The sequence below is a fragment of the Cupressus sempervirens genome, chromosome 8 (assembly GCF_028749045.1).
Source record: "Cupressus sempervirens isolate cs-2001-9-10 chromosome 8, ASM2874904v1, whole genome shotgun sequence".
Classification (NCBI taxonomy): Eukaryota; Viridiplantae; Streptophyta; class Pinopsida; order Cupressales; family Cupressaceae; genus Cupressus; species Cupressus sempervirens.
The window spans coordinates 804,071,195-804,097,468 of NC_143125.1; the positions used below are offsets into that span (position 1 = coordinate 804,071,195).

The following is a 26,274-nucleotide window of genomic DNA, read 5'->3' on the forward strand; positions in this document are numbered from 1 at the left end:
ATAAGTTGAAACGTACAACTTTATAAAGTTCAATGTACTTAAACTATAAACAAATTAATAATGAGTAGATTTGTATCAACCATCGCTCTTTCTCTTAGTGCTTTCCAGACGGAGAGTTGTGCAAATGAGTAGCCCCTTTTAATCTGTGTTATGTCCAACACAGTGTGACATGCTTTATTGACTGCCTTGAGATTGAGATTCAATGCATGATGAAGTGCAGAATGTTCATTTTATGCTTTTGATTACCCAGTCTAATACAATCTGGTCTGGAATTCAGTACTTCCTTAAGTATGTAAGGATGCCCCTTCTCTTTTGCAATATGAATAGGTGTCAATCCCTTCATATTGAACTCACAATAGGCAGAAGAATCCACTTTTAGCAACTCTTGTATCATTTCTAAATGTCCATCTTCCCTAGATATTGCCAAGTGTAATGGACTGCTCCAAGTGTATGATATCTTCTGAAGGTAGACACTTTAAACAAGTCTTTCATTCTGATTTCAGCATATTGTAAAATATCTTCAATTTTATGATTAAAGATTTGAGAGTGCTTAAAAAGGATGCCAAAAATTAGGGCTCCATCACCGCTGACTTCCAGTAATGGAACTGGGCATGCATTCTTGAACTTTGAACCTTGAACCTTGTGATTTGCAGTTCAAGTTTAATAACTCTCCCCACAGCTTCTTTCCTAAAATATCACTTTGCAAAGTGATTATCATCAAAAACTGATATAAACATTAGGAAAATTTGAGTGGATTCCTCCTATGAGCTTGATTTTAAAATTTAAAAAGTTGAGTGCCAAAGACAAGCCAACACAGTGTATAGTAGTATTAAATACAATGTGGTTGTATTTAACCATGATCAGCCTTTTAGAAGCACAGTTCTTATTTCTGTCAACAATTAATAATTGGAATTAGCCCGATGTAAGCGTACTCTTATCTGCAATATGGTTTGATGGATTGTTTAAGTATTCAAATATGTGTAGTAACAGTTCTGGAATATGAATTAAAGGATGCAATCAATGTAGGCATGTATGTGGGCATGTTAACATTTGCATAAAAAAATTCAAGGTTTTAGAAACCAGACATAGTTGCTCTAATTGGATCTTAGTTTGACTCCATTTCAGTTTTACAAATAAGCATAAAACTTGTAAGCAGTAAGGATTTGTACGGGAATTGGTTTTAATGAGTCTTTCAAGGAAATATTCATGAATTTTAGAAATTAACAGTACCTGATTCAGATGTTTTACGAACCTGCAGTGTCAACCAATAACTCAAAGAATTGATTGTTTTCTCCAAAGGTGTTAATAAGCAGCAGACTTTTACTCTGCTTTCAAAAATATTAAAGAGTACAAAAATGTTTCTAACCTAGGGACTATTTTACTGGAAGATGCTCCTGAATTTTAATGCAATCTCTCAATGAAGACAATCTACCATAAGACAAATTGGGAACTACTAACTAAAATTTCTATCTTTCTTCAAAAACGTTGGCTGAACCACAAATAGTTTACCTATACTTCTAAACTGGGATAGATAAATAAACTGTAGGTTAATAATTTGTTAAAGTTCAAAATTTTGCTAATAATTGAATTTATTACACGGGTAATTGATAAAATATTGGTTCTCGTGAGCAAGTTAGAAAATACCTCTCATGAGCAAGTTAGAAAATACCATTTGGCAGCTGATAGCCCACAAATATTTCCTGCATATCTGATGTTGATCATTACAATGATTCGTGGAGATTGAGAATTAATATTATTGTAGCTATTGTTGGATTCCTTCAAGCCAACAGATAATTATTGTAGCTATTGTTGGATTCCTTCAAGCCGACAGATAACATAAAGTTTGTGATAATATAATTATATTGATAATAAATCACATATTATTATATTATTTTGATAATAATATTATTATTATATTGATAATAATTATATTATTATATAATATAATATAACTATGTAATAATTATTATATTGTTCATATAATATAATATAACTATTTTGGTAATATAATTATATTATATTAACATACAGTATCCCTTGGTGAAAGGGCACTACCAATGTGTAAAGGAAGAGTAGTTCTTTCTTTCTTGGAAATCATAAAACGCACATACAATCTGCAAAAATAATCTACACATGATCCCAAAAACAGCATTGAGATGAATGCTTAAAGCTCTTGGTAGAATCAATCCCTCATAAGAGGATTCTATAACGCTGGATGCTTTTAGACTTGTAGCCCTTAAGTGTTTGAAAGATAATGATAGACGTTATTACCAATAAATTTTAGCTGTAATATTCTGCATTGTTGACATTTTTGACATTTTGTTATTGTTGTCTATCCCTTTGAAATTTTGATGTGGATTCTACAATGTTGATTTCATATTATGATATGAGATGGATATTGCTCCTTCAATAAGTGTTTACCTGTTTTATGCTTATTGTATAATGTGTTTAAATGTTCAAGTGATGGTTACAATGTATATCTTTTCAATAATTCTATGATGTCTCTTTTGGTTCAGTAAATGTGTGTGAGTGATGTAATTGTTTAATAATAGATTATTAAATTATTAGTAACTAACAAATACTATTAAGGTAGATTAAAATAATGATGGTTTCAAGCATCGGTATATAGGGAAGGTGGAGCTAAATACGATTCATACGGTAGATGCTTACCTCTAAGTTGTGAAGCAATGATCTTATCTAATAAAGTAAAGATGGGTATTAATCTAAAATAGAATAAACATTAGACTATTGAATATATTGTTTAATTATTTATTTTTCAATAAATTATTAAAAATCAAAATTAGGGAGGTTTTGGAATTTTGAGGGAGTGTCTTTATTCTTGTGTAGCTGAATGTATGGATAGAATATTCTTTTATTATTAGAAAAATTAGAAAAAACAAGTTGCAATTAACAAGAAAATAATTATTTGACCACAATTGGTCTGTTAGATTTGGCCTCACTTGGTGGGGGGACCAAATCACCAAGTAAAATATCTAGGCATTTTGTTCTTTATCTGCCCCAAATTGACAGATATGTGGATATGTGTTAAGTTTAAGGAATTGCCGCAATATGTAATAGCATTGCCTTGTAATCAGGTATATGTTTTCCATATGCAACATCCTCTTTTTATATTGAACATTGGTTATGAATAGACATGTCCCTTCATAGGACATGTCTACTCAATAATTAAACAATTATTTTATATAAACTTAACTATTGTCATATATAAATATTTATATACATATATATATATATATATATACATATATATATATATATATATATATATATATATATATATATATATATATATATATATATATATATTTCTCTCATATAATAAGTTTATATGTCACATAATATTATATCCCATATATAATTACATGTACAGTCATATAGTTATCCGACTGAAGCTACCAAACATTAGCACTCTCTCTTAGCAAGGGAGGATAAACACAAGACAAATATTACACCATTGGTAATATTAAAAATTTAGGAAAAACTCAGAAGTTTTCTACCATTAATATCGCATACAATATCAAGAGTATTGATCTCCAGAATATCAACATATGATATTTATCAATTACTCAAACTAGGGTATGATATCACATTTGATATCAAGAGTCTTGATCTCCCAGAATATCGACATGCGATATTCATCAAGTACTCAAAACAAAGTTTAGATATCACATTTGATATCAAGAGTCTTGATCTCCCAAAACATTGACATCCGATATTCATCAAGTACTCAAAACAAGGTTTAGATATCACATTTGATATCAAGAGTATTGGCCTCCCAAAATATTAATGATATTCACCACTTACTCAAACGTTTAGATATCACATTTGATATCAAGAATATTGGCTTCCCAAAATATCAATGATATTCACCACTTACTCAAGGCATTTTTAGATATCACATTTGATATCAAGAGTATTGGCCCCCCAAAATATCAATTATATTTACCAAATACTCTAAGAGTGATGGCCTCCCAGAATGTTGAGATACAAGACATTCAACATTTACTCAATTTATTAGATCTCATAATACAAATTGATTGTAAGATCATCACCTTACAACAACTTCTCCCAAATACAAGTGACATCATTTGAAAGTCGTCACTTCCTCATGATGTACACAGGGGGTAGGCCCATATAAAAGTCACATGGTCATAGTCCTCTTGACCGTAACAACTTATAGATCATTATAGAAACCATCTCAGCATGGTTTACTCCCTCTTAATCAATAAGATCAGGGTCACTAAAGGTTAACTAAATAGTATCCTCAGTCTTCTCCCTCTGAATCTTAATCTCCCTCTTTTTTCTGCAAGAACATTCTTTAAGGAAAAGATCAAGGCACATAGCTTTTATAAAAATCACAACATTTGTATCACATTATATTTTATAGCTTTTGGGCCTATGTTCATTATCTCATTAGAATAAAGAAACTTATTTCATAATTATTTATCTCAATGTAATATAAATAAAGAAATAATCATTACATACCTTAAGTGATGCACATAATTATAACTCATTATTATTAATTAAAATATTGAATTGCATCATACCTTAGATTCCTTTATTTAAGATTGGTTAAGCCTTTCATACACCTTCTTACTCTATGTCAACTATTAAACCTCCTCATTGTTATTCTATCACCTTCCTACCACAATGGAGCCATTAAAATTGCAGCAAATAAGAGACATTGTTTCATAGCTGAGGAAGATGTCTATTGGAGCACGATGAGTTGAGGGCTCAATGGGATCTTAGGTCATGGGAAGCTTGACGAGCTATGAGTTTGTCTGTGATCTCAAACTCCCCAATGTTTTAATCTACATACCTGTTGAGACTAATTTCTTTGGGTCAATTCCAAAGTTTTCTTCAACCAATATTATTTTCATTTGGCGTAGACCTATGACAGAGTTCCTTCCATACAAAATTATTTTACACAAAGAAAACCCCACTTGACAATAAAAGTCTATTGATTTAATCACCACAATGCTCATCCCAATGATAAATATGTTTCAATTTGTATTAACTCAATAATGTTTTAATAATTAAACTCAATCCCTGTGTTGATCTCTTTATTGATTCCTCCTTCATACCGCTCAACATTGTTGTTGTAGTTTGTGCAGGTGTAAACATTATTTCAGATCAACACAAATTGATCACGTCAAACTCTTGTCAATTTTGCTACTGCTTGCCAAGCTCTTTACAAATAACTAATGAATCCCATTGATTGCTATTTCCTCCAACAATTTCAACTTCAATTCAAGTGTTGCCAATTTATTAGAAAACTTAGCAATAATCTGCTGATTTACGGAAGAATCAGAATTCTCATCCAATGCAGCAAAGGCAAATTCAACTCCACATCTATGCGCAAAAAGATCTCGCAAGCTCTGCAACTTGGGCATACTAACACACCTTGCAGAAGCAAATATTAAGCTTGGAACTACTTTATTCAAACCAGCAGGAAGATCCTTGTGTCGAATCTCCCATTCTTGAGAAGCTCAATGATATCGTTTCTAAACTGTTGAACTTGTAATTTCCACATGTTTTATAATAAATGCAGGCATTTTAGAAGTATTTCTAGCAAAAGCTTGCATTTGGAGGCTTTTCTCCACCAAAAAAAATCTCTCCAACATTATTATATTAGTGATTCTAGCTTTTCCCAGTAAACGTCCTGCTCTGATACCATGTTAAGTTTAAGGAATTGCTGCAATCTGTAATAGCATTGCCTTGTAATCAGTTATATGTTTTCCATATGCAGCATCCTCTTTTTATATTTAACATAGGTCATGAATAGACATGTCCCTTCATAGGACATGTCTATTCAATAATTAAACAATTATTTTATATAAACTAAACTATTGTTATATATATATATATATATATATATATATATATATATATATATATATATATATATATATATATATATATTTCTCTCATATAATAAGTTTATATCTCACATAATATTATATCTCATATATAATTACATGTACAGTCATATAGTTATCCGACTGAAGCTATCAAACATTAACAATATGGATCAGAGACAAGATTGACAAAAAAACTAAATAAGTGTAACTCTATCTATCTATCTCTTGTAGGCAGTTTTCAAGTCTGTCAAAAGGTTTAATCATCCTACACCATATATCACTCATCTGTTTGGATATTCAATCAGGGACAGTTCAACTTTATTCAAAAAATGGTGAGAGATTTCCTGTGGTTTGATGGTAGAGGTTGTAGAATCTACCTCACGCTTTAAGATAATGTAAGAATTTGCCTAAGGCGAGAATGAAAATGCCAAGATCTAGAGGCTCAATTGATAGCATAACAAAGATAGGAAAAATGATATGATCAGTTGATTAAGTCAATAATGATCAAGAGTACAATGTTCAATAGCTTATTGATATTCATGTGTAAAATGTAGATGTGCCTGAACATATAGGCAATGCATGATTACTGGGAGATATGCAAGTGATAACCTATCAGCTAAACAAGGTGTAATCACATATCCACCAAAGGTGGATCATCCTCCATTGTACAACAAAATATGTGCAACATGTGCAACAATGAGAGGATGATAATGTGATAGGAGAAATAGGTGGATCTCACACACACACAGACATGAGATGACAACTAACTCCACCTAAGGTGGATTTCTCCAACACGATGTGCTAAAATGAAATGCAAACTCCTATGGGTCTACATGACAACTAATATGCAAATACATTATCCTAAGTAAACTTAAGTGATGCAAGCAGCATTAAGCAATACTAAATCTTGTTAAAGTTGTGGATTCAGTAGGAGAAATTCAATCTGAGATTCATTGTTTTATTGGTAAATCGTCATTTTCTATATACACATATTCATGTAATAATAATATATATTATAGTATATATAATACATTCATATATGTGTGTGTGTGTGTGTGTGTGTGTGTGTGTACTAATTAGTATTATGAAATATGAAATATATATATTAATTATTATACTAATTAGTATTGTCTCCACCTCTCATATTTATATGAGATCCAAATCTGCATTTGGAACATATCAATCACAAAGGTCATATCATTACATTTGCAGAAAACGATCTTATAAACTCAACATTGTATCAGAGCCAAACTGCAAATGTAAAGAAGCAACTTGTTATACATGAACTTTTCATTACAATTATCTATATATATATATATATATATATATATATATATATATCATAGATGTTTGTGAGGGATGGACTGAGCACTTGCAAATTCATAAATAAATGTGGACAGTTGGAACTGTCAATAAGTTTTGATCAATAGAGGCTAGGAGTAGGCAGAGGTGACTTTGTGCAAGGTTTTGAGAATCGCTCAATATATGTAATGCCCCATTCTAGAATTAAAATATAAGGAAATATATAATTATAATTGTAATAATAATAATAAGTATAATAATTGAATTAAAAATATTAGTATTAATAATATCAAAATAGATTAGAAATTATAATATTTTAAATTAATAATGAATGACTTTATGAATGATATTTGATATATAAATAGATTGATATAAGTTAGTAGTAATATCGATGCTTTTACACAATTCAAAGAACGAACATAATGTACAAAACACAACATTAAAGGGTAAGTGATGGAAGAAGAAATAATCATATCGAAACCCAGAACTAGAGCATGTTGGGTAGACAGGTTTAGACAGTAGCCATGTGCGTACCAAGGACACAATAAGAGTATGGATTGCATAGGTTGGTGGAGATTACTACTCAGAAATGATATAAGGCGCGGAAGGATGAATAAATGAGAACTTACAAGAAAAACCAATGAAGACACTCAATTACAAATTCAAGGAGGACATGCCTGCATCTTCTCCCTGTCGTCTATTGCTTGGAAAAGCAACTTTTGAACTATTCAAAACATTTGGTAGGTTTCGATGAGTCATGTCCCTTCAAATCCACTCATATAGCACATATATATTGGAGATACAAACAAAAATAGGGGGAAAAAAAAAAAAGGAGATTGGGACTGGGTATGCTCAAATTTGCAAAGATACAAAATTCTGAAGTAGAATTCATATAAGAGAAATAGACACGATTATCTATTTTAAAAAAGAAATCCATCACTGCACGAGAATAGATAAGAAATTGCTGGTCAAAGAGATCAAAGTTAAGGAGAAAAGTAGAGCATCAAAGGAAGGAGAAGTCGTCTTGGTTTCAGTCAAAGGATACCAATGTGGAAGAATATTATATTACGAAGACACTCATTTCATATTACTACAACAATCCCCCATGATAAGTAATCGTACTTGGGCACCCATTAGAATGCAAACAATCTATTAAGGAGGAAAAAAGACCAGGTGGCATGCAGTAGGGAGGAAGATACAGTGGACAATTACGTTAACTTTCAACTATCAATATTCAGATTTTGTTCAATAGATTATGTTCTGAGTCAGAGAATATATTATATCAGACAAGGAAGATAGACCCCAGGTGCTATATGTTAATGAGCACAAATCACATGAAGACAAACTATTGCACTAGTCTTATTACATTGCTGGGGCAATCAACAATAATAAGACAAAGCAGCTCATTTAGAAATTCATAAGCGACATAAAGACACAGAAAGTAATACTATAAGAAATTAGTGCAGACTATAGGTATGAATTAAAAGATTGTACTAGAGATAATAATTCAATCACTATAAGTGATTATAGAACAATATTATAATACATCTCTAACTACCAAGTCAGAGATCTGAGAGTTTATTTTATTGATACAAATATTGAAGATCATTTCACTCAGCATATTCCTCATTGACTAATCAGAGACGGTAGCAGTATCAATATTAGCCATTGTACAAAGTGACGTAATATTTATATACATCATCCCCAAAGGTAAAATTATCGTTCAAACTCAAAGCAAGGAAAGAGAACTCAAGGTAATTGTCCTTAATTTCCAAGTTATAATAAAAGGGGACATTACAATATATTTGTGATTTGAGAACGGATTTTGTGGTTACTACAAGTACTGACATAGATACAAACAAACATTGAGCTGATATCTACAGAGTGTTATATCCACAACACAGGATGTCTACTAAGAAAGGTTATGAAGGATAAGTATGAATAAAATCGAACAATTCCTGTAATTATGATTATGTTATTCTTTAATTGCATATATAAGATGTGTAAATGAATCAAACTTCTATCAGACTGTAGTATCTTTTAAATTTAATCAATTTACTAACCAATTTGTGCCTATAGGAGAGCAGTATGTACGTTCTTCAAATGCAGAGCAATGTGTTCTATATAATACCTTCAGATTGACCGATCCGTCTTGTATGTGAAAGGCCCAAACTGCAATATGGAGGATCTCTAATCTTCAATCTGCAATATAATAATCTCTGACAATAGATCCGCAATATGTTAATCCTGTGACTCAATCTGCAATATAGATAATCACAGAGTATTGCAAATGCAATACGGAAGGAATATAATATCAGATGGTATACAAACGATAGTGAACAATAATATGTATCGATCCGCAATTGAAGGTATTGAACATTTATTAATTTTGATGTCAATACTTCAAGCATCGGTGTGCATATATATGATTCCAATGAACAACTTCATAGAAGGGTCACGATCCTTCAATATCAATAGTCACGGGTTTTCAAAATGAATTAGTTAGTATTAACTAGCTAATCTGATTTCCTACAGGATCAGATTAGTTAGTTAGTACTAACTAATTTGTGACTTGTTTATGTTATACATAAGAGAGATATATATGATCGATCATAAGAGCATTATGTAAGGAATCGAATGCAAATATACATGTACAGATTTTATCTTAGTTTGATGTGAATTTGCTCGATCAGATTTCAGATGCAGTATGAGACTATGATTATATATGAATGTGAGTATATGTAAGACATACACATGCATACATGTATAATTTGCAGTCTCTGATCGACGTTATTTCAATAACACTCCCTCTTAGCTAGGGAAGACAACTAAGTATAAATTTTAGATATCACCTCACTCATGATATCAAGGAGTATAAAGAATATCAAGTCACATGATATTTATATATTCTTTGTTATGGTATTTGCACTAATATCATGTCGCATGATGTCTACCATAACATATCATGGTGTCTCGCCATGATTATCTCAAGAGGAACATAAGATTTGAAAAACATCACGTCTCATGATATCTCATCAACATGTTTCAAGAGATCCTACTATCATAACCTACAAAGGATATCATGTCACATGAAAAATCCATCATGATAGGAAAGATTGTATAGTCATCACTTCACAATGTAAATACAAGTATACATTATCAAAAAGATCGTCATCTTAATGTATTGCATACAAGTAGAGGGCCCATAAGTCATAGAGTCAAACATATGAAAAAAGAGTTTACACATAAACATTTTAGAATGTATATAAATTTTATACATAAAATAAATTTTAGAGACTGAATCTCAATTACATTTCAATCATACCAAGTTTCTTTCTGAAGTGCTCCACTTTAACTATGGAAAGAGGCTTGGTGAGAATGTCTGAAGTTTGATCACCAGTGTTGATATATTCTAGATGAATGGCTTTCCTTTCTACCATATCTCTAACATAGTGGAAAGGAATTCCAATATGCTTGGACCGATCATAGAATACTGGATTCTCAGATAGCTTGATATTACTTTGATTATCACATAGAATGGTAGTAGGCAATAGAGGTTTTCCAAATAGTCCCACAATCAACTTCCTAAGCCATATAGCTTCTATGGTTTCCAATGCAGCGGCAATTTATTCAGCTTCAGTAGAACTTTGTGCAACAGAAATTTGTTTTCTGCTTGTCCGAGAGATCATAGCGAATCTTAAATTGAAATAATACCCAGATATACTCTTTCGATCTGTCACCCAGCCAGCCCAATCAGAATTTGTGAATCCATGTAGTTCAAGATCAGTATTCTTGTATTTGAGGTTGTATCCAATAGTACCCTGTAGATATCTCAAAATGTGTTTAGCAGCGACAAGATGAATCTCATGAGGTTCACACACGAACTAACTTAATGTGTTTACTACATAGCATATGTCAGGTCAAGTATTAACCAAATACATAAGTGATCCAATAATTTGTCTATAAAGTATAGGATCAGAAAACTTGGATTTAGATGTAGCTTCCTTTAATTTATGCAAGTTTGTCTCCATGGGAGTAGGCATAGGTCTACAGTTCAACATTCCAAATCTTTTGAGTATATCATTAGTATATTTTCCTTGATTTAGAAAGATACCATCAGGTTTCTGCCGCACTTCTAGTCCTGAAAAATAATGAAGAATACCCAAGTCTTTCACTTCAAACTTTGAAGTTAAATATCTCTTGCATTATGTAATACGATGATCTTCTCCTGTAAGTAAAAGGTCATCAACATAAAGAATTAAGATTATCATATCACCATTGATATATTTATAGTAGAGATTTGGATCAGCAGCATTTTTAGAGAAATTTAATCCCATGAGGTATTTGTCAATTCTTTCCTACCAGGCTTAAGGAGCCTATTTGAGTCCATACAAAGCATTCTTTAGTTTGCATACATGAGTTTCTACAGTATGAATCATAAATCCTTCAGGTTGTTCCAAATAGACTTCTTCTATTGTTCCATTTAGAAATGCAGTCTTTACATCCATTTGGCAAACCTTCCAGCATTTGGCTGCTGCAATAGCTAACATAGCTCAAACAGAAGTATATCGGGCTACAAGTGCAAAAGTTTCTTCGTAGTCAATGCCTTCCTTCTAAGAGAATCCTCTAGCAACAAAACGTGCTTTGTGTTTCCCTATGCTACCATCTAAAGCATGTTTAATTTTGAACAACCATCTAGAAGAAATAACTGATTTCCCCTCAGGTCTAGGAACTATATCCCAAACATCATTTTTCAAGATGGAGTGATATTCTTCTGTCATGGAATCCTTCTAGGCTTGTTGTTTGAGGGCTTCATCAACATTTGTTGGTTCAAAATTAAGAATTTCACTCATCAATGCATTATATGTTAGTTTGTGGGGTCTTTTGCCTTTTCTGAAAGTTCCATCAAGTGCTGCAAAATTTTCAACTTCCTTCAAAATTTTCTTAACCCAAAGTGGCCATTTCCTTTTGTTGGGATTTAGATTCTCATCAAGACACTCTATCTGATTTTTTGATTCAGGTGAACTTTCATAAGAAGTGTCTTCAAGATGTTCTAACTGAGTTTCAAGAGTAGAACATACATTTTGGGTTAAGGTAGAATTGTGATTTTCTATCTCATCATAATTATTTTCTCTTTTAAAAGAAATATCTTCCTCAAATATAACATCTCTACTAAGTTCTATTTGCCTTTGTCCAAGAATGAATATTCTATATGCTTTTGATGTTTCACTATATCCCACAAAGATTCCTTTTCTTCTGAAAGGTTCTAGTTTAGATCTTTTCTCTTTAGGTACATCAATGTACACCGGCCAGCCAGATATTCTTAAATGACTTATGTCAAGTTTCTGTCCGGTAAAGGTCTCTTCAAGAGTCTTATTATCAAGATGGGAATGTGGACCTCTATTTTGAATATAAACAGCTGCCCTAGATGCTTTTGCCCAGAAAGAGGAATATAGATTTTGATCAAGCATCATGGATTTAGTTGCCTCTACAATAGTTATGTTTTTCCTTTTAACTACTCCATTTTGTTGAGGATTGTAGGGTACAGTGAACTCCCTCTTAATCCCTGAACTAATACAATATTCTTTAAACAACTTTGAAGTGTACTCTATTCCATTTTCAGTTCTCAATGTCTTGACTTTCTTTTTGGAGTAATTTTCAATAAGTGCTTTGAACTCTTTGAATCTATTTAGGACTTCCTCGGATTCTTTGTATTTTAAGAAGTATATCCATGTTTTTCTTGAGAAATCATCTATGAAGATTATATAGTATAGTGCTCCTTTTTTAGAGGGTGTTGACATAGGTCCACAAAGATCAGAATGCATTAGTTCCAATACATTTTTTGTTTTACTAGTGCTAAAATGGAATGATTTTTTGGGGTTTTTCCCTAGAGCACATCCTTTGCAAGTTCCACTATGTGAGGAGTTTAGTTTGGGTAGTCCAGTCACCAATTTATCCAAGGAATTTAAGGCTCGGAAATGTAAGTGCCCTAGTCTTTTGTGCCACATTTCATTTATGTTAGATGATTCAAGGATGAGAGCTTGTTTAGGTTCAATACACAATTTATATAAATAACCTTGCCTTATCCCTATAAGTTTTGCTTTCTTAAATGTGGTGGATTTTTGCCAAGCCAAAACTTTCCCATTCATAAATGTGATTCTATATCCATTATCTTCAAGAGCTGAAATGGATATTAAATTTCTTTTGATTTTAGGTACGTATAGAACATCCTTTAGTTGAATTTTCATGCCTGATTCTAATTTGATGGTACAGGTCCCTACACCTTTTACAAGATGTACAGAATCATCTCCAATGGTTACTTCTTCATTAGTTTCTTCTACCATAGTTTCCATATTTTCTCGGAATCCTATAATGTGTCTAGATGATCCACTATCAATTACCTAGGTGCAAGACTTGTTTGATATTTGATTTGATAGTGCAGAATAAAATAGAAACTTTTCAGATTCTTCTTGTGAGTTTACTTTTCCAACATGGGCATAAGATGCTTGTTTCTTTGTTCTGTCAAGACAATTTACAACATAGTGTCCATATTGGTCACATCTAGAACACTGAACTTGAGAAGTATCTTTTCTATATTTTCCTTTCCCATTAAAATTCTTCTTCCTTTTGAAGTTCTTCTTGTTTCCTTTCTTCTTTGTATTTGTATTAAGAACTTGGATGTCTTCAACTAAAGATTTTTGTTTGACTCCTTTAGGTGATATTCTAGCTTCTTGTAAACAATCAGATCTCAATCGGTCTAGTTTAGGAAGTTTTGATCTTGCACTAATGCCTTGTTTAAATGATTCTCATGAATTTGGAAGACCCCCTAGTGCTGTTAGAGATAATTCTTTATTGTCTATTTCATATCCAACATTTGACAATTGATCTCTTAATTCTATTATTCTCATAAAATAAGCATTTACAGATTCACCTTTGTTCATGCTTATGTGATTTAGTTGTGTTTTCAGTGCAAGATTTCTTCCGGTGTTATTTATCTCAAATGTATTTTCTAAGGATTTGATCATAAGACATGTCGTAGTTTATTTTGCTAAAATAGGCATAATGTGACTCCTTACAGAATCCACTATTAATTTCATAGCCTTTTTGTTTTCTTCAATCCACTGTGATTTTTCAAGCTCGTTCTCAAGTTCAGTACTTTTAAGTTTAACCAGTGAATCTACTTTCTTTTCATCTAATATCATCATAATTCGTAGCTTCCAAGCTATGAAGTTATTTGCTACCTCAAGGCGATCCTCGAGTCTTATTGTACTTTGCATTTTGAAATATGAATTTTATATGTTAAAATTTAAGAAGTATGCAGTCTGGATACTCAAGTTTAATTTTTGTTTGTTAGAACTGTGTGCTGTGATACCATGTAAATGAATCAAACTTCTACCAAACTATAGTATCCTTTAAATTTAATCACAGTTTACTAACCAATTTGTGCTTATAGGAGAGCAGTATGTACCTTCTTCAAATGTGGAGTAATGTGTTCTATATAATACCTTCAGATTGACTAATCCGTCTTGTATGTGAAAGGCCAAAACTGCAATACAGAGGATCTCTGATCTTCGATCTGCAATATCATAATCTCTAACAATAGATCCGCAATATGTTAATCCTGTGACTCAATCTGCAATATATATAATCACAGAGTATTGCGAATGCAATATGGAAGGAATATAATATCAGATGGTATACAAACAATAGTGAACAATAATATGTATCAATCTGCAGTTGAAGGTATTGAACATTTATTAATTTTGATGTCAATACTTCAGGCATCGGTGTGCATATATATGATTGCAATGAACACCTTCATAGAAGGGTCGCAATCCTTCAATATCAATAGTCACGGGTTTTCAAAATGAATTAGTTAGTATTAACTAGCTAATCTGATTTCCTACAGGATCAGATTAGTTAGTTAGTACTAACTAATTTGTGACTTGTTTATGTTATACATAAGAGAGATATATATGATCGATCATAAGATCATTATGTAAGGAATCGAATGCAAATATATATGTACAGATTTTACCTTAGTTTGATGTGAATTTGCTCAATTGGATTTCAGATGCAGTATCAAACTGCGATTATATATGTATGTGAGTGTATGTAAGACATACACACACATACATGTATAATCTGCAGTCTCTGACCGACGCTATTTCAATAACAAGATGAAAGTAAATGAAGCGGAAAATTCAAACAACAAAACCATATGGGTGTTTTGGTCCATTCATTGCCTAGTTCACTTGAAGCTTTACAACCAAACATAAGCCGCCATTTCAAGTTAAGCAAAGAAGACTAAATGTAATTGTTGCCTATGGAGAAAGGATAGAGTCAATAAGGAATTAAATGCTAGATTCAATAATATCGGCAATGACACAATAAGGAATTTGTATCATTTTGCAAGTGACTAGACCCAGCAGCCAACAATGACTCTGAGCAAACAAACGTCCAAGATATTCAACGAACCCTAGAAGAAGACATCAACATGTTAGATACTCTCAGTAAATAGAATCAAATCAACACATTATTGTCTACAGATGCTTGGTACGGAAATGAGGAAACCAATAAAAAAGAAAGCAAGCAACCTCACACTCAATGAAATGGTGACAATCATATCTATCGAGTTTTTGTATTAGTGTAAATGAGAAATTGATCCCAAAGCAGGAGCATTATATAATATATTAAAAAACGGAATCATCGAAATGAAAATCGAACTCTATCAATCGGTATTCACCTATATTTCATCCCCTCCCAGCGGTAAGAAGCAAATATGGTTAATCACCGTTCAACACATGATCATGGCATATCTATCTTAGGAAGCATTCGATGAAGCCCTTTAGCACAGAAAAAATACACTCCCATAGTTATCGTAAGAAATATAAGCAAAGGAAGGAAAATGCCAAATAATTGGCACTTATCATTGATCATTAGCACGAAACCTCTAGACATGATATTTACATTGATATCATATTACTCAACTTCTTTTATACTCTTGAAACATAAGAAAATGGACCTGCTAATAATCTTTCATCAACAAAGAAAAGATGCGAACAAGAGATTTGGAGTGGAGAACACGGAAGCAAAAAAATAAAATAAATAAATAAATCAAATCAAGCAAATCAACAGGGATGGAGGAGCTATGAAGCATCAAAGACCAATAAATTATAAGGAACTAAATTTCTTACTACCAGGAAACATTTCTTTCTATATATTAATTCATAGCCGGTTACCTTTGAAGTCTGAACTTGTATGTATTGGGGGACGAAATGTTGCACCAAGTTTTCATTACATCTCAGTAACCAGGTAGAGAAAAATGATCATAGAAAACTATGAATTCATTATTGGATCAGTGACTAGACTACATATAACAGGCAGCAACTTCAAAACTGTTGAGAAATGGAGATAACAGAAGAGTACATCTCAACACAAATTACTAACACATTGGAAGAGGGTAAATAACAGGTCAATCTAATAAGAATCAACAATCTCATAGCATCCATAATCAGTAGGGCAGTAATACACTATGATCAGTTCATAGAGGGAATATTCATGTGAGTGGATCTATTAGATGAAAGAATAAAACAATAAAGATTCAGAGTGACCAGTATTTAATAAAAGGCACATTAAAGCAATAATTGAATAGTTATCTAAATTGATGATTAATATGAGAGGTGCAACCAAAAGCTTTGACTCTTCAATAGGAAAGAGATACATCATCTTCATAAGGAAACATATACAAGGAGGGAAGCAGTTTATTATTACATCAGCATATCATAAGGAGGATTGGAATATGAATATCATTGATCAAATACAATTAAGGCTATCCCATCTAATAAGAGGAAATGTCGATTATAATTTAGAGACTAGGGAGATTACTGAGCCCGGGCATAAGTAAAGGAGGAGAATGCAGATTCGATACGTTAAGGAGGATAGTAAATACAATATTTGGACGCAAGCAACTGGGAATATGATTAGTCCACTAACATATAGAAGGACCTTAGCTTGAAATAGTAAAAATTATAGCACAACAGGGAAGTTTAGAACAAATTAAGTGTGAGAAAATGTAATCATTCTTGTAATAATTTATGAAAAAAAAAAAAGAGACTGTGCATTTTATATGGATATTGGAGATACATACTTTCCTAGCATAAAGTTACAGGAGATCATTTGCAAGTATTAAGGAAGGAAAGTTTTAGTTGTATGTTAACGGGCTTATCATGAATGCAACTTTTGTACACATTTGGTATGATAACCATCATCATAATTCTACTCAAGATGAGACACAAAGTCTAAAGTGGATCTTATGGGTTAACGATATAAGAGTGGGAATTTCACATTGTGGGGGGAATATTAATCAATGTTCCATTCCCACTTGAGCCATCTTTAAAGGGAACGTGTCAAAGAAGGAGATGTTCCATTCTACAATGTCTATGGATCTTCATGTGCAGATAAGTATTCTTATCATTTGCATTTATCTACTCTTTGTAGTCTCTCTCTTATTTGTAATTCTATACATACTATAAAGGTTATTTGCCTTGATTTTTTCCTTTATGGTTGAGGATATTTTTACAAGAAAAGAAGATTGGTACTTTACATAATGCTACCTAATATTGTGCAGACTCAATCTAAAGACAGTAGCTCCAAAGGCCCTAATGATCAAGATGGATAAAATGAGGCTCTTCAAGCAAACATCTTTGATGATCAAGATTATGAGATTCTTTTACATTAAGAGGGAATATGACACTTTTTCTAAAGCAACGAAGGAGCTTAGAAGATTGATACTTAGAGGGAGTCTAAAAATACATGTACGTGATTGCATGATTTTGATGGGCCTACCCCCATATACATCGTAAGGAAATAATGACTTATCACTGAAGGTTGAAAGATTACAGATTCAGAGAGAGTCTAAGAGGTATCCTTGGGTGAAGAGAGTCTCAAAGGGAGTAACTACAGGACCTAACTTTCCAAGATCATTGTTCAGAGGGAGAAATTTTGAGATGCAATCCTTTGTGGATGATATCTTCTATATGAGGAGAAGTTTTGAGTGAAATTCTTTGTAATGTGCTCTCATCTATGAGAGAGAAGTCTACGATGAAAACCCTTGTTCCACCCTCTAGTAGCAGCTATGGTGGGTCCACCCTCTAACTTGGTTCATGGTGGATATCATGTGAGTTACTACATGATGCTCTTGTGATTATGTCATGAAAGGTGACAATCTTATCAATAGCTAGACCTATTATCATAACAAACTACACTAAGTTGTTGTCCCAGAGTGTCGGAAGTTATGATAACGAACAGAAGGTAACTATTGTAAGGTGACAATCTTATCAATAGTTTGACCAATCTCCTACATATGCTACATTAACGTGTAGCACCAAAATGCGTTGGATGTCTAGGAGCAAGTGTTATCATGGTTCTTTGGACCGGATTTTGTCGGACACCTTGATAACCAACTCATCATGGTTTTTCAAGCCGGATTTTGCTGAACACCATGAAAATCAATTTGTTATGGTTCTTCGGCCCAGATCTTATCGGACACCATATCTTAAATCTATCATAGACCACACTTAAGGTGGTATTCAAATCTTGTATTATAATTGCTGAAATTCTCTTCTTGCTAAAGAGGGAGTGTTCAGATATTTAGCCTCATAGTGAATTGAAGCAAGTTCCATATGTAATATATGTTAATATATGTGTGTGTGTGTGTTGATAGATTTATGTTGATATCCTTATATATGTCATTCCAAGAATATCATACTGAGGCTATATCTCTTCATTGACTTGAGAGCACAAGGTGTTCTACAAATCCTCCCTAGCTAAGAGGGAGTGTTAAAGTTGTAGCTTTAGTTGGATAAATTCAATTTGAGATCCATTGTTGTTATTGGTAAATCATCATTTTCTATATACATGTATTCATGTAATAACAATATATATTAGTATATATTATAGTATAAAATATATATAATACATATATATTATACATTTATATATACATATGTATATGTATATATACATATGTTTATTACACTAATTAGTATTATGAAATATATATTGATTAAATGATGATTAAACCTTGGAGACATGTCTCCTCTCATATTTATATGAGATCCAAATCTGCATTTGGAACATATCAATCACAATGGTCATATTGTTACATTTGCAGAAAACGATCTTGTAAACTCAATAAATCTGCATATTCGATACTGAAATTATTGTCATAGCTCGGACAAAAAGAGGCAACTATTTGCAACTTTATCTATAAAATTCATATTTTCATTCATCCAATCTGCAAATCAATTTAATTGCTTGGGAGCAACCTCATACTGAACACAAAATTTAATACCGATCAATCTGAAACCAATGCCATTTCAATTCCAATTTATGAAAATCAATATCTTTACCAAAAACTAATTCCAATCTTTGATCATCTGCAAAAGGCGTAGCATGTATCATTCTGGCCAAGTTCAGGGCTCACCCTTTTAAGCTTGTTGCCATTTTCAACCTTGCTTGGTTCCTCCAACATCTTTGATGCTTTGCAGACTCGATTAAGGGTCGTCACAAATACTCTTACATGGCTTATCACTCCTTAGAGGCAATTGTAGCGGGTGACTCCAATGCTCAAGCCCAATGCTAGTATGCTCGGGCTGCTTCCTTTCTGAGGACTGTAGGGATCGACATTGACCATCTCCCTACTTTTTAGTACTCTTTGGATGCCCCTTTTCATCTTCTCCCTCCTAGTCAGGAGTTAAACAGACATATCAGGATGGATATCTATATATAGTACATACGTACCACTTGGTTTGACCCTCCAAGGGGGCTTCGATCAACAATGGCCTTCTACTTTGAGCAGCTTATGGTCATACAAGTTGGAGTTATTGTGAGCCTATGGTACCTTTCTCAATGTTGGTCTCATGCATTCTGTATTTCTTTGGGGTCTTTTAGGGTGGGGTCGCAACGACTCTACATACAAACAGATCACCACATTGATAAATGGGGTCGGATCTGCTAAATTTGTGACATGGGAGATTGAGACGCATTTTATTTTCCACTGTCCCATCTAGTATGAGATCCATGGGATGTTCTATTGCCTGTTCAGGGAGTGTCAATCTCTCTCAGCTTTCTTCGAGTAAAACCAGCAGTGTTTGACACTTTTCAGAAGTCTATGAGACATCAGGACCACATGTTATCAATTCAATCCCCCTCGAGACAGCCCACAGATCGGCTCATCGCCTCCTTTCCCTGGTGATCTCTCCTGCCGAGGTACCAAGCAGTTACTTGGGTGTCCTTCTTTTGGGTACGTCTAATTCGTGAGTCCCCACAAGAGTTACACACAGCAACAAGTTACCACTCCTAGGAGATTCTCGAAGACGACACAAGACCTCCTCTCCTTTTATGTCCTATCCTTCGGTCCTCATCTTCTTTGTGGTGGTTGACAACTTGTGTTTTGTTGGGAGTTACTTCTGCCTCTTGGTGTACTTTTCTCTTTACTCTTGTTTTTGCTTTTCCTTGGACTTTGTTTGGTGCTCTTGTTGTTGGTTGGTTTCTTTTGTTGTATCTCATAAGTCACTTAGACCCTCGTGGTCTCTTGTTGGACATTAATAAAATTATCTTATCTTATCTCAATCAATCGCCATCTAATAAATAAAAGAATCTGAACCAATACAATCAAGCTTAATAATCATGAGTTACAAACAGTTTCATTCAATGTTTTCAAATCATAGTCCAAATTATGAATATAATAATAGGAAACAAATTGATGATATTATCAGAAACAGATATCAACCACTAACATAACAAAGAGCTAGGTAACCGATAGTATCATGATATGGTCTTCCATCAAGACCATAATGATTGTTTTAAATCGGTTAGTAACCGATTCATATTCTGAACCAAGACTTATGATACGAACTATATTCAGCAAACTAATATTACTCTTTGTAGAATTGAATACGTTTCCACCCGATTACATTCGAACAAGCAACCCTTTTATCTCTGCACAAAAATGTGACATAATCGATAACATGAAATTCCAACCAATGCAATTTGTAATTCATGGCAAAAACCCAATACGATGGTTTATAACACAAAATGCCAAACTCAAGACTTTTTAAGCCGACCACTAAATGCAGATTTTGCATTGATAGATGAACAAGAACTATGCAAACGATTCATATTCCTTTAAATAGATAATTGAACTAACATTAATAAGTGACTCCTGATACTAAATGTTGGAAATGGTTTCAAACACAAAACTGGATAATTACACCCATTCGATTCACATAGATGTTTGACATTAAAATTGGTTCCTTGTAAAGAAAATAAGTTTGACCACAATGGGTCGAAATCAAAAACCATGAACCTAAAACATGCAGAATAAGAAGTCCTAGATCAAGTGCTCAATAGCCATTAAGGGAGTTGACTGATATGCACTCCATTTACTTTCAGATTGACCGAAAGCTAATAAACAAATAGAATATCTTGCCAACATCTGAATCGGTTTCTTGAAACCATTCCCAAATCCGAATTCAAATCTTAATAAACTTGATAAGTTAAAGAGAGGGTTTGTAATAGACTTAACATGCAAAGACGCTATCAATGCAAACAAATAGTTTCAATAAACAAGAAAATGACTACCGATAAAAATGCACAACTTTTATTCAACATTCGAAAACTTCAATTCCATATTCAATCTAATACTCTAGATTGTCGATAGCCAGAGGTTATACATAAATTGCATTTTTTATTTCCTTTGTTGTGTGTATCTTCTCTTGATTGGTCATGGCCCTTTATAAACAAATTGAGCGTTTACATACAATGTCTCTTCCACTTTTTATGACTGTTAATGTTATGATTTTCTGATTTTTGGAGTAACATTGCAAAATCCTTGTTTTGCAATATTGCACAATTATAATTACATTTAATGGACTTTAAAAAAATCACAATATTGAGTTCACATTGAATTTAAAATCATTTTGCCAAGGTCCTCCTACATCATTAAGTAAATTGTAATTAGTAATATTTAATTACACCAACACCCCCACCCCACCGCACCCCACCCCACCCCACCCCCTTAAGTGCAACTTAGGGTAACGCACTTAAGCTTACAAAAGTTACATGATAATGCATTATGGATCCCCACTGCTAGGCCATGTTAGGTACCCATGTACAAATTGCAACTGCAAAAGATATGCAATGCAATCTCTCATAAAGTGGAGAAAGAGGGAAAACCTCACGGGAAAAAACCTCCCCCAAAAAGAGATGAAAATAAACAAGATGCATGGATAGATGAAGTAATCAAGACCCCCCCCTCCCCCCATTATGACATACATCATGCATATACAATTAAGAATCCCCCATAGGAAGGAAACAAGGAGACATGATATCCACCCCATAATGAATGATCTTCTGCAAGAATGAGGAGTGCTTGAAGGCAAATCATAGCCCAATGCCCATTTATCCCCTTAGGAAGAAGATAAAACAAATACAAATCTAAAAAGGCTTCCCATTGTAGATAGGAAGAAGGCAGTGTAATGGACACCCAGGAATGCCCAAAAGCTGAACCAACTACTGAAATTATATTAATTCTAAAAATGCTGCAATCAAGTACAAAGAGATGTATTCCAAAGGCCAAACCCTAAGGGAATGACGTCTAGAATGTTACAACAGAGAATGAACGTCCCCTATTGCCAAAAAAGAGTGTGATTCACACATCCAAGCTCTTATCAAATGCAAGTTATAATCATCCGATAATCAGCAATGAAACTTTCAGCCCTATTTATCTTTTTCTTCATCCTTCTGGAAGGAACTAAAACATTAATTAATTGCAAGAGCTAGAAGCTTCCTCCTCCAGTAATTAATGCGTTCTCTAGAAATTCCTCCCTGGCAATCATTAATTAAATCACGAGAGGCTTCCGTCCTTCCAATAATTAATACATACCCTAGAAGCTACTCCCTTGTAAATAACTAAATTAATTAAATACAAAGTCACCTTTAATTTTTAATTGAATGACTTTATAAGAAATTAATTTAATTTTTTCTTATCCTCCACTTAGACTTTGGAGAACGTGAAGGCCAAAAGATGGGATCATTACAAATCTGCCCTCCTTGAAATTGCTTGTCCTCAAGCAATTAAGTAACATAATGAACTCCAATCTCCACCTGGATCCCAATTGAAGTAATATGTGATATCCATATTAAACAAACTGCAAATGAACATCATTAAGACCAACCACATGTCTTGCAAGTTAGCTCCCAAAACTTGTGCTAATGAAGTATAAGTCTCGATGTCACCAGAAGGTGGCTCCATAGAAGATCTATGAAACCTCTTCCTCCCAACTGCTGCAACACAAAACTGAATCTTTGTAGATGGTGAAAACTGAGCCCAACTCCACTCAAGCGAATGATCAGCCTCACACATTAGATTGTCATAAGACAATGTTGTATCCATGTTGAACATAGTACTATCCCAAGAGTGAACATTAACACTTCGTTGATCGATAGTATAATAAGACTCTGTCACTATATTGCTCACCTCGTTAGCAATAACAAGTGTACTATCATCAGAGCACACATCTACAACCGCATGCTTACTGCCAAACTCCTCGTTGGATGGTTCAACTGACATAGAAGTGGTTGTTGATATGACAGTTCCCTTGCATTCTCCTAATTCCACTATTGCTACATCATCATCCCCTAACAAGGCTTCATATGTGGTCTCTTGACTTTGCACACATGTCTCTACTGACTCTACTGAAATGCCCACATCACCAACATCATAGCTGGCTGGCTCTATACGTGTCTCGATCCCACCTGAGAAATCGACTACCTTCTGCTCTGAAGCAACATACAAATCGTCAATGTTGATGCCCATCTGTCTAGCCATAAGTTGCAACATCATATCCATTCGCCTATTCTGCTCCTGTTGCATCCTATTCTGCTCCTGTTGCATACGTTGCCCCTTCTCTAATGTACCTAATAACTGTCTGAACATCACATCTTGATCTGGACTAATATACATCTTTATCTGGCTATCAATATGATCTCCACAGGATGGCAGGACTTATAGCTCTGATACCACTGTAATGGACACCCAGGAATGCCCAAAAGCTGAACCAACTACTGAAATTATATTAATTCTAAAAATGCTGCAATCAAGTACAAAGAGATGTATTCCAAAGGCCAAACCCTAAGGGAATGACGTCTAGAATGTTACAACAGAGAATGAACGTCCCCTATTGCCAAAAAAGAGTGTGATTCACACATCCAAGCTCTTATCAAATGCAAGTTATAATCATCCGATAATCAGAAATGAAACTTTCAGCCGTATTTATCTTTTTTTTCATCCTTCTCGAAGGAACTAAAACATTAATTAATTGCAAGAGCTAGAAGCTTCCTCCTTCCAATAATTAATGCGTTCTCTAGAAATTCCTCCCTGGCAATCATTAATTAAATCACGAGAGGCTTTCGTCCTTCCAATAATTAATACATACCCTAGAAGCTACTCCCTTGTAAATAACTAAATTAATTAAATACAAAGTCACCTTTAATTTTTAATTGAATGACTTTATAAGAAATTAATTTAATTTATTCTTATCCTTCACTTAGACTTTGGAGAACGTGAAGGCCAAAAGATGGGATCATTACAAATCCGCCCTCTTTGAAATTGCTTGTCCTCAAGCAATTAAGTAACATAATGAACTCCAACCTCCACCTGGATCCCAATTGAAGTAATATGTGATATCCATATTAAAAAAACTGCAAATGAACATCATTAAGACCAACCACATGTCCTGCAAGTTAGCTCCCAAAACTTGTGCTAATGAAGTATAAGTCTCGATGTCACTAAAGTCCTCTTATGTGTCATTGTGTCCTTAGTTGATGAAGAGCCACTAACCAAGCAAGATCAAGCCCAATAAAAGAAGGTGACAAACAAGGAACCAATGGTAACTGATCCATGTAAGAATGTGGATCAAACTCCAAAGACAAAGATGCCTCCTCAAAAGCTGAAGTAGGGAGAGAATCAAAGAAGCCCCCCCTTAAAGTAGAATGCACACTAATGATAGATACTCTTGGATCAATGTATGTATGTGCTCTTTCTTTTTTGTTTACAAACTTCTTAATTTTGTTTTCAGATTTGCATTTGTTTTGTATATAATATGTGCTCCTTCTATCTTCCATCTAAATTCTCCAAGTTTCATATACAAGTGCTTCATCTTGCTCTCATATGCAGTCAGGGTTAAAAAAATGTTCTTGAAAGAAATTGTCAAAGAAAGCAAGCTCACTTTGCAACATGCTTTTGCATCCAAAAAGCCCACATTCATGCTTGCATGCACTTCATCCACGTTTGTTATATTGCTGCTATATGACTTAAAACTCATGCTGGTGGTTGTTTGCATTCTTGCTTATGATGAAATCATAAACAATTCATTATAAGTAGATATTATGCTGCACAATTTCCACGCATATAGTGTACTCTCTGTATGTGCTTTTGACCTCCAAAAACCCATTGTTGGGTTTTCCCACCGTATAAGCACATATTTTGAGCTTAAATGCATGTATCCGTTTGTTGTCCCAAAAGTTTCCAACCATAGTCCATTAGCAATACTCCCAAAAAAACAGTTTTTAAGTTTTTTCCCCATTTAAAGAGTTGATTTTATGCATGCAAAGAAGAAAGGACACAAAACAAGCGTGATCACATAATGGAGCTACAAGGAGGTGAAAGAATAATTACAAGCATAGAGTGCTTTCAAGACAAAAATGGTCAACGAACACTCAATGGAATAATCAAGGATGCATATTCATATTCCGGTTTGAAATGCTTCCACCAAACATGAGTACAACAATCATAAAACATCAGGCGTCTTGTAGCAGTATGAAGACCAATAAAGCTTGATGTAATAGAAGTCATGTGTCTTGCCAAGCACTTATGATATTTACATCATGTATTTGTAATTTGTGATTGACATATTATATGTAATGGAAAAACAAGATGTAATTGTATGTGATAGTATCACGTCAAAAGTTGTAACATATAATCAGACTGCAAGTGCATTAGGCATGCAACATTGAAGAAGTCAAA

General features: G+C 33.5%; 2 protein-coding genes across 3 annotated transcripts in view; both read right to left on the bottom strand.

Annotated features, from left to right (window-relative positions):
* The window catches only part of LOC149544838 (uncharacterized), a 189,179-nt gene that overhangs the window by 135,941 nt on the left and 26,964 nt on the right, over nucleotides 1-26,274 (bottom strand). The window lies entirely within an intron of this gene.
* The window catches only part of LOC149544839 (uncharacterized), a 30,915-nt gene continuing 9,863 nt past the window's right edge, over nucleotides 5,223-26,274 (bottom strand). The window contains exons 2-3 of the mRNA XM_089796012.1: nucleotides 9,316-9,443; nucleotides 5,223-5,500 (exon numbers count right to left, since the gene is read on the bottom strand). Of these exons, the coding sequence (XP_089652138.1) occupies nucleotides 5,223-5,500; nucleotides 9,316-9,443 (406 nt within the window). The remainder of the gene's footprint in view (nucleotides 5,501-9,315; nucleotides 9,444-26,274) is intronic.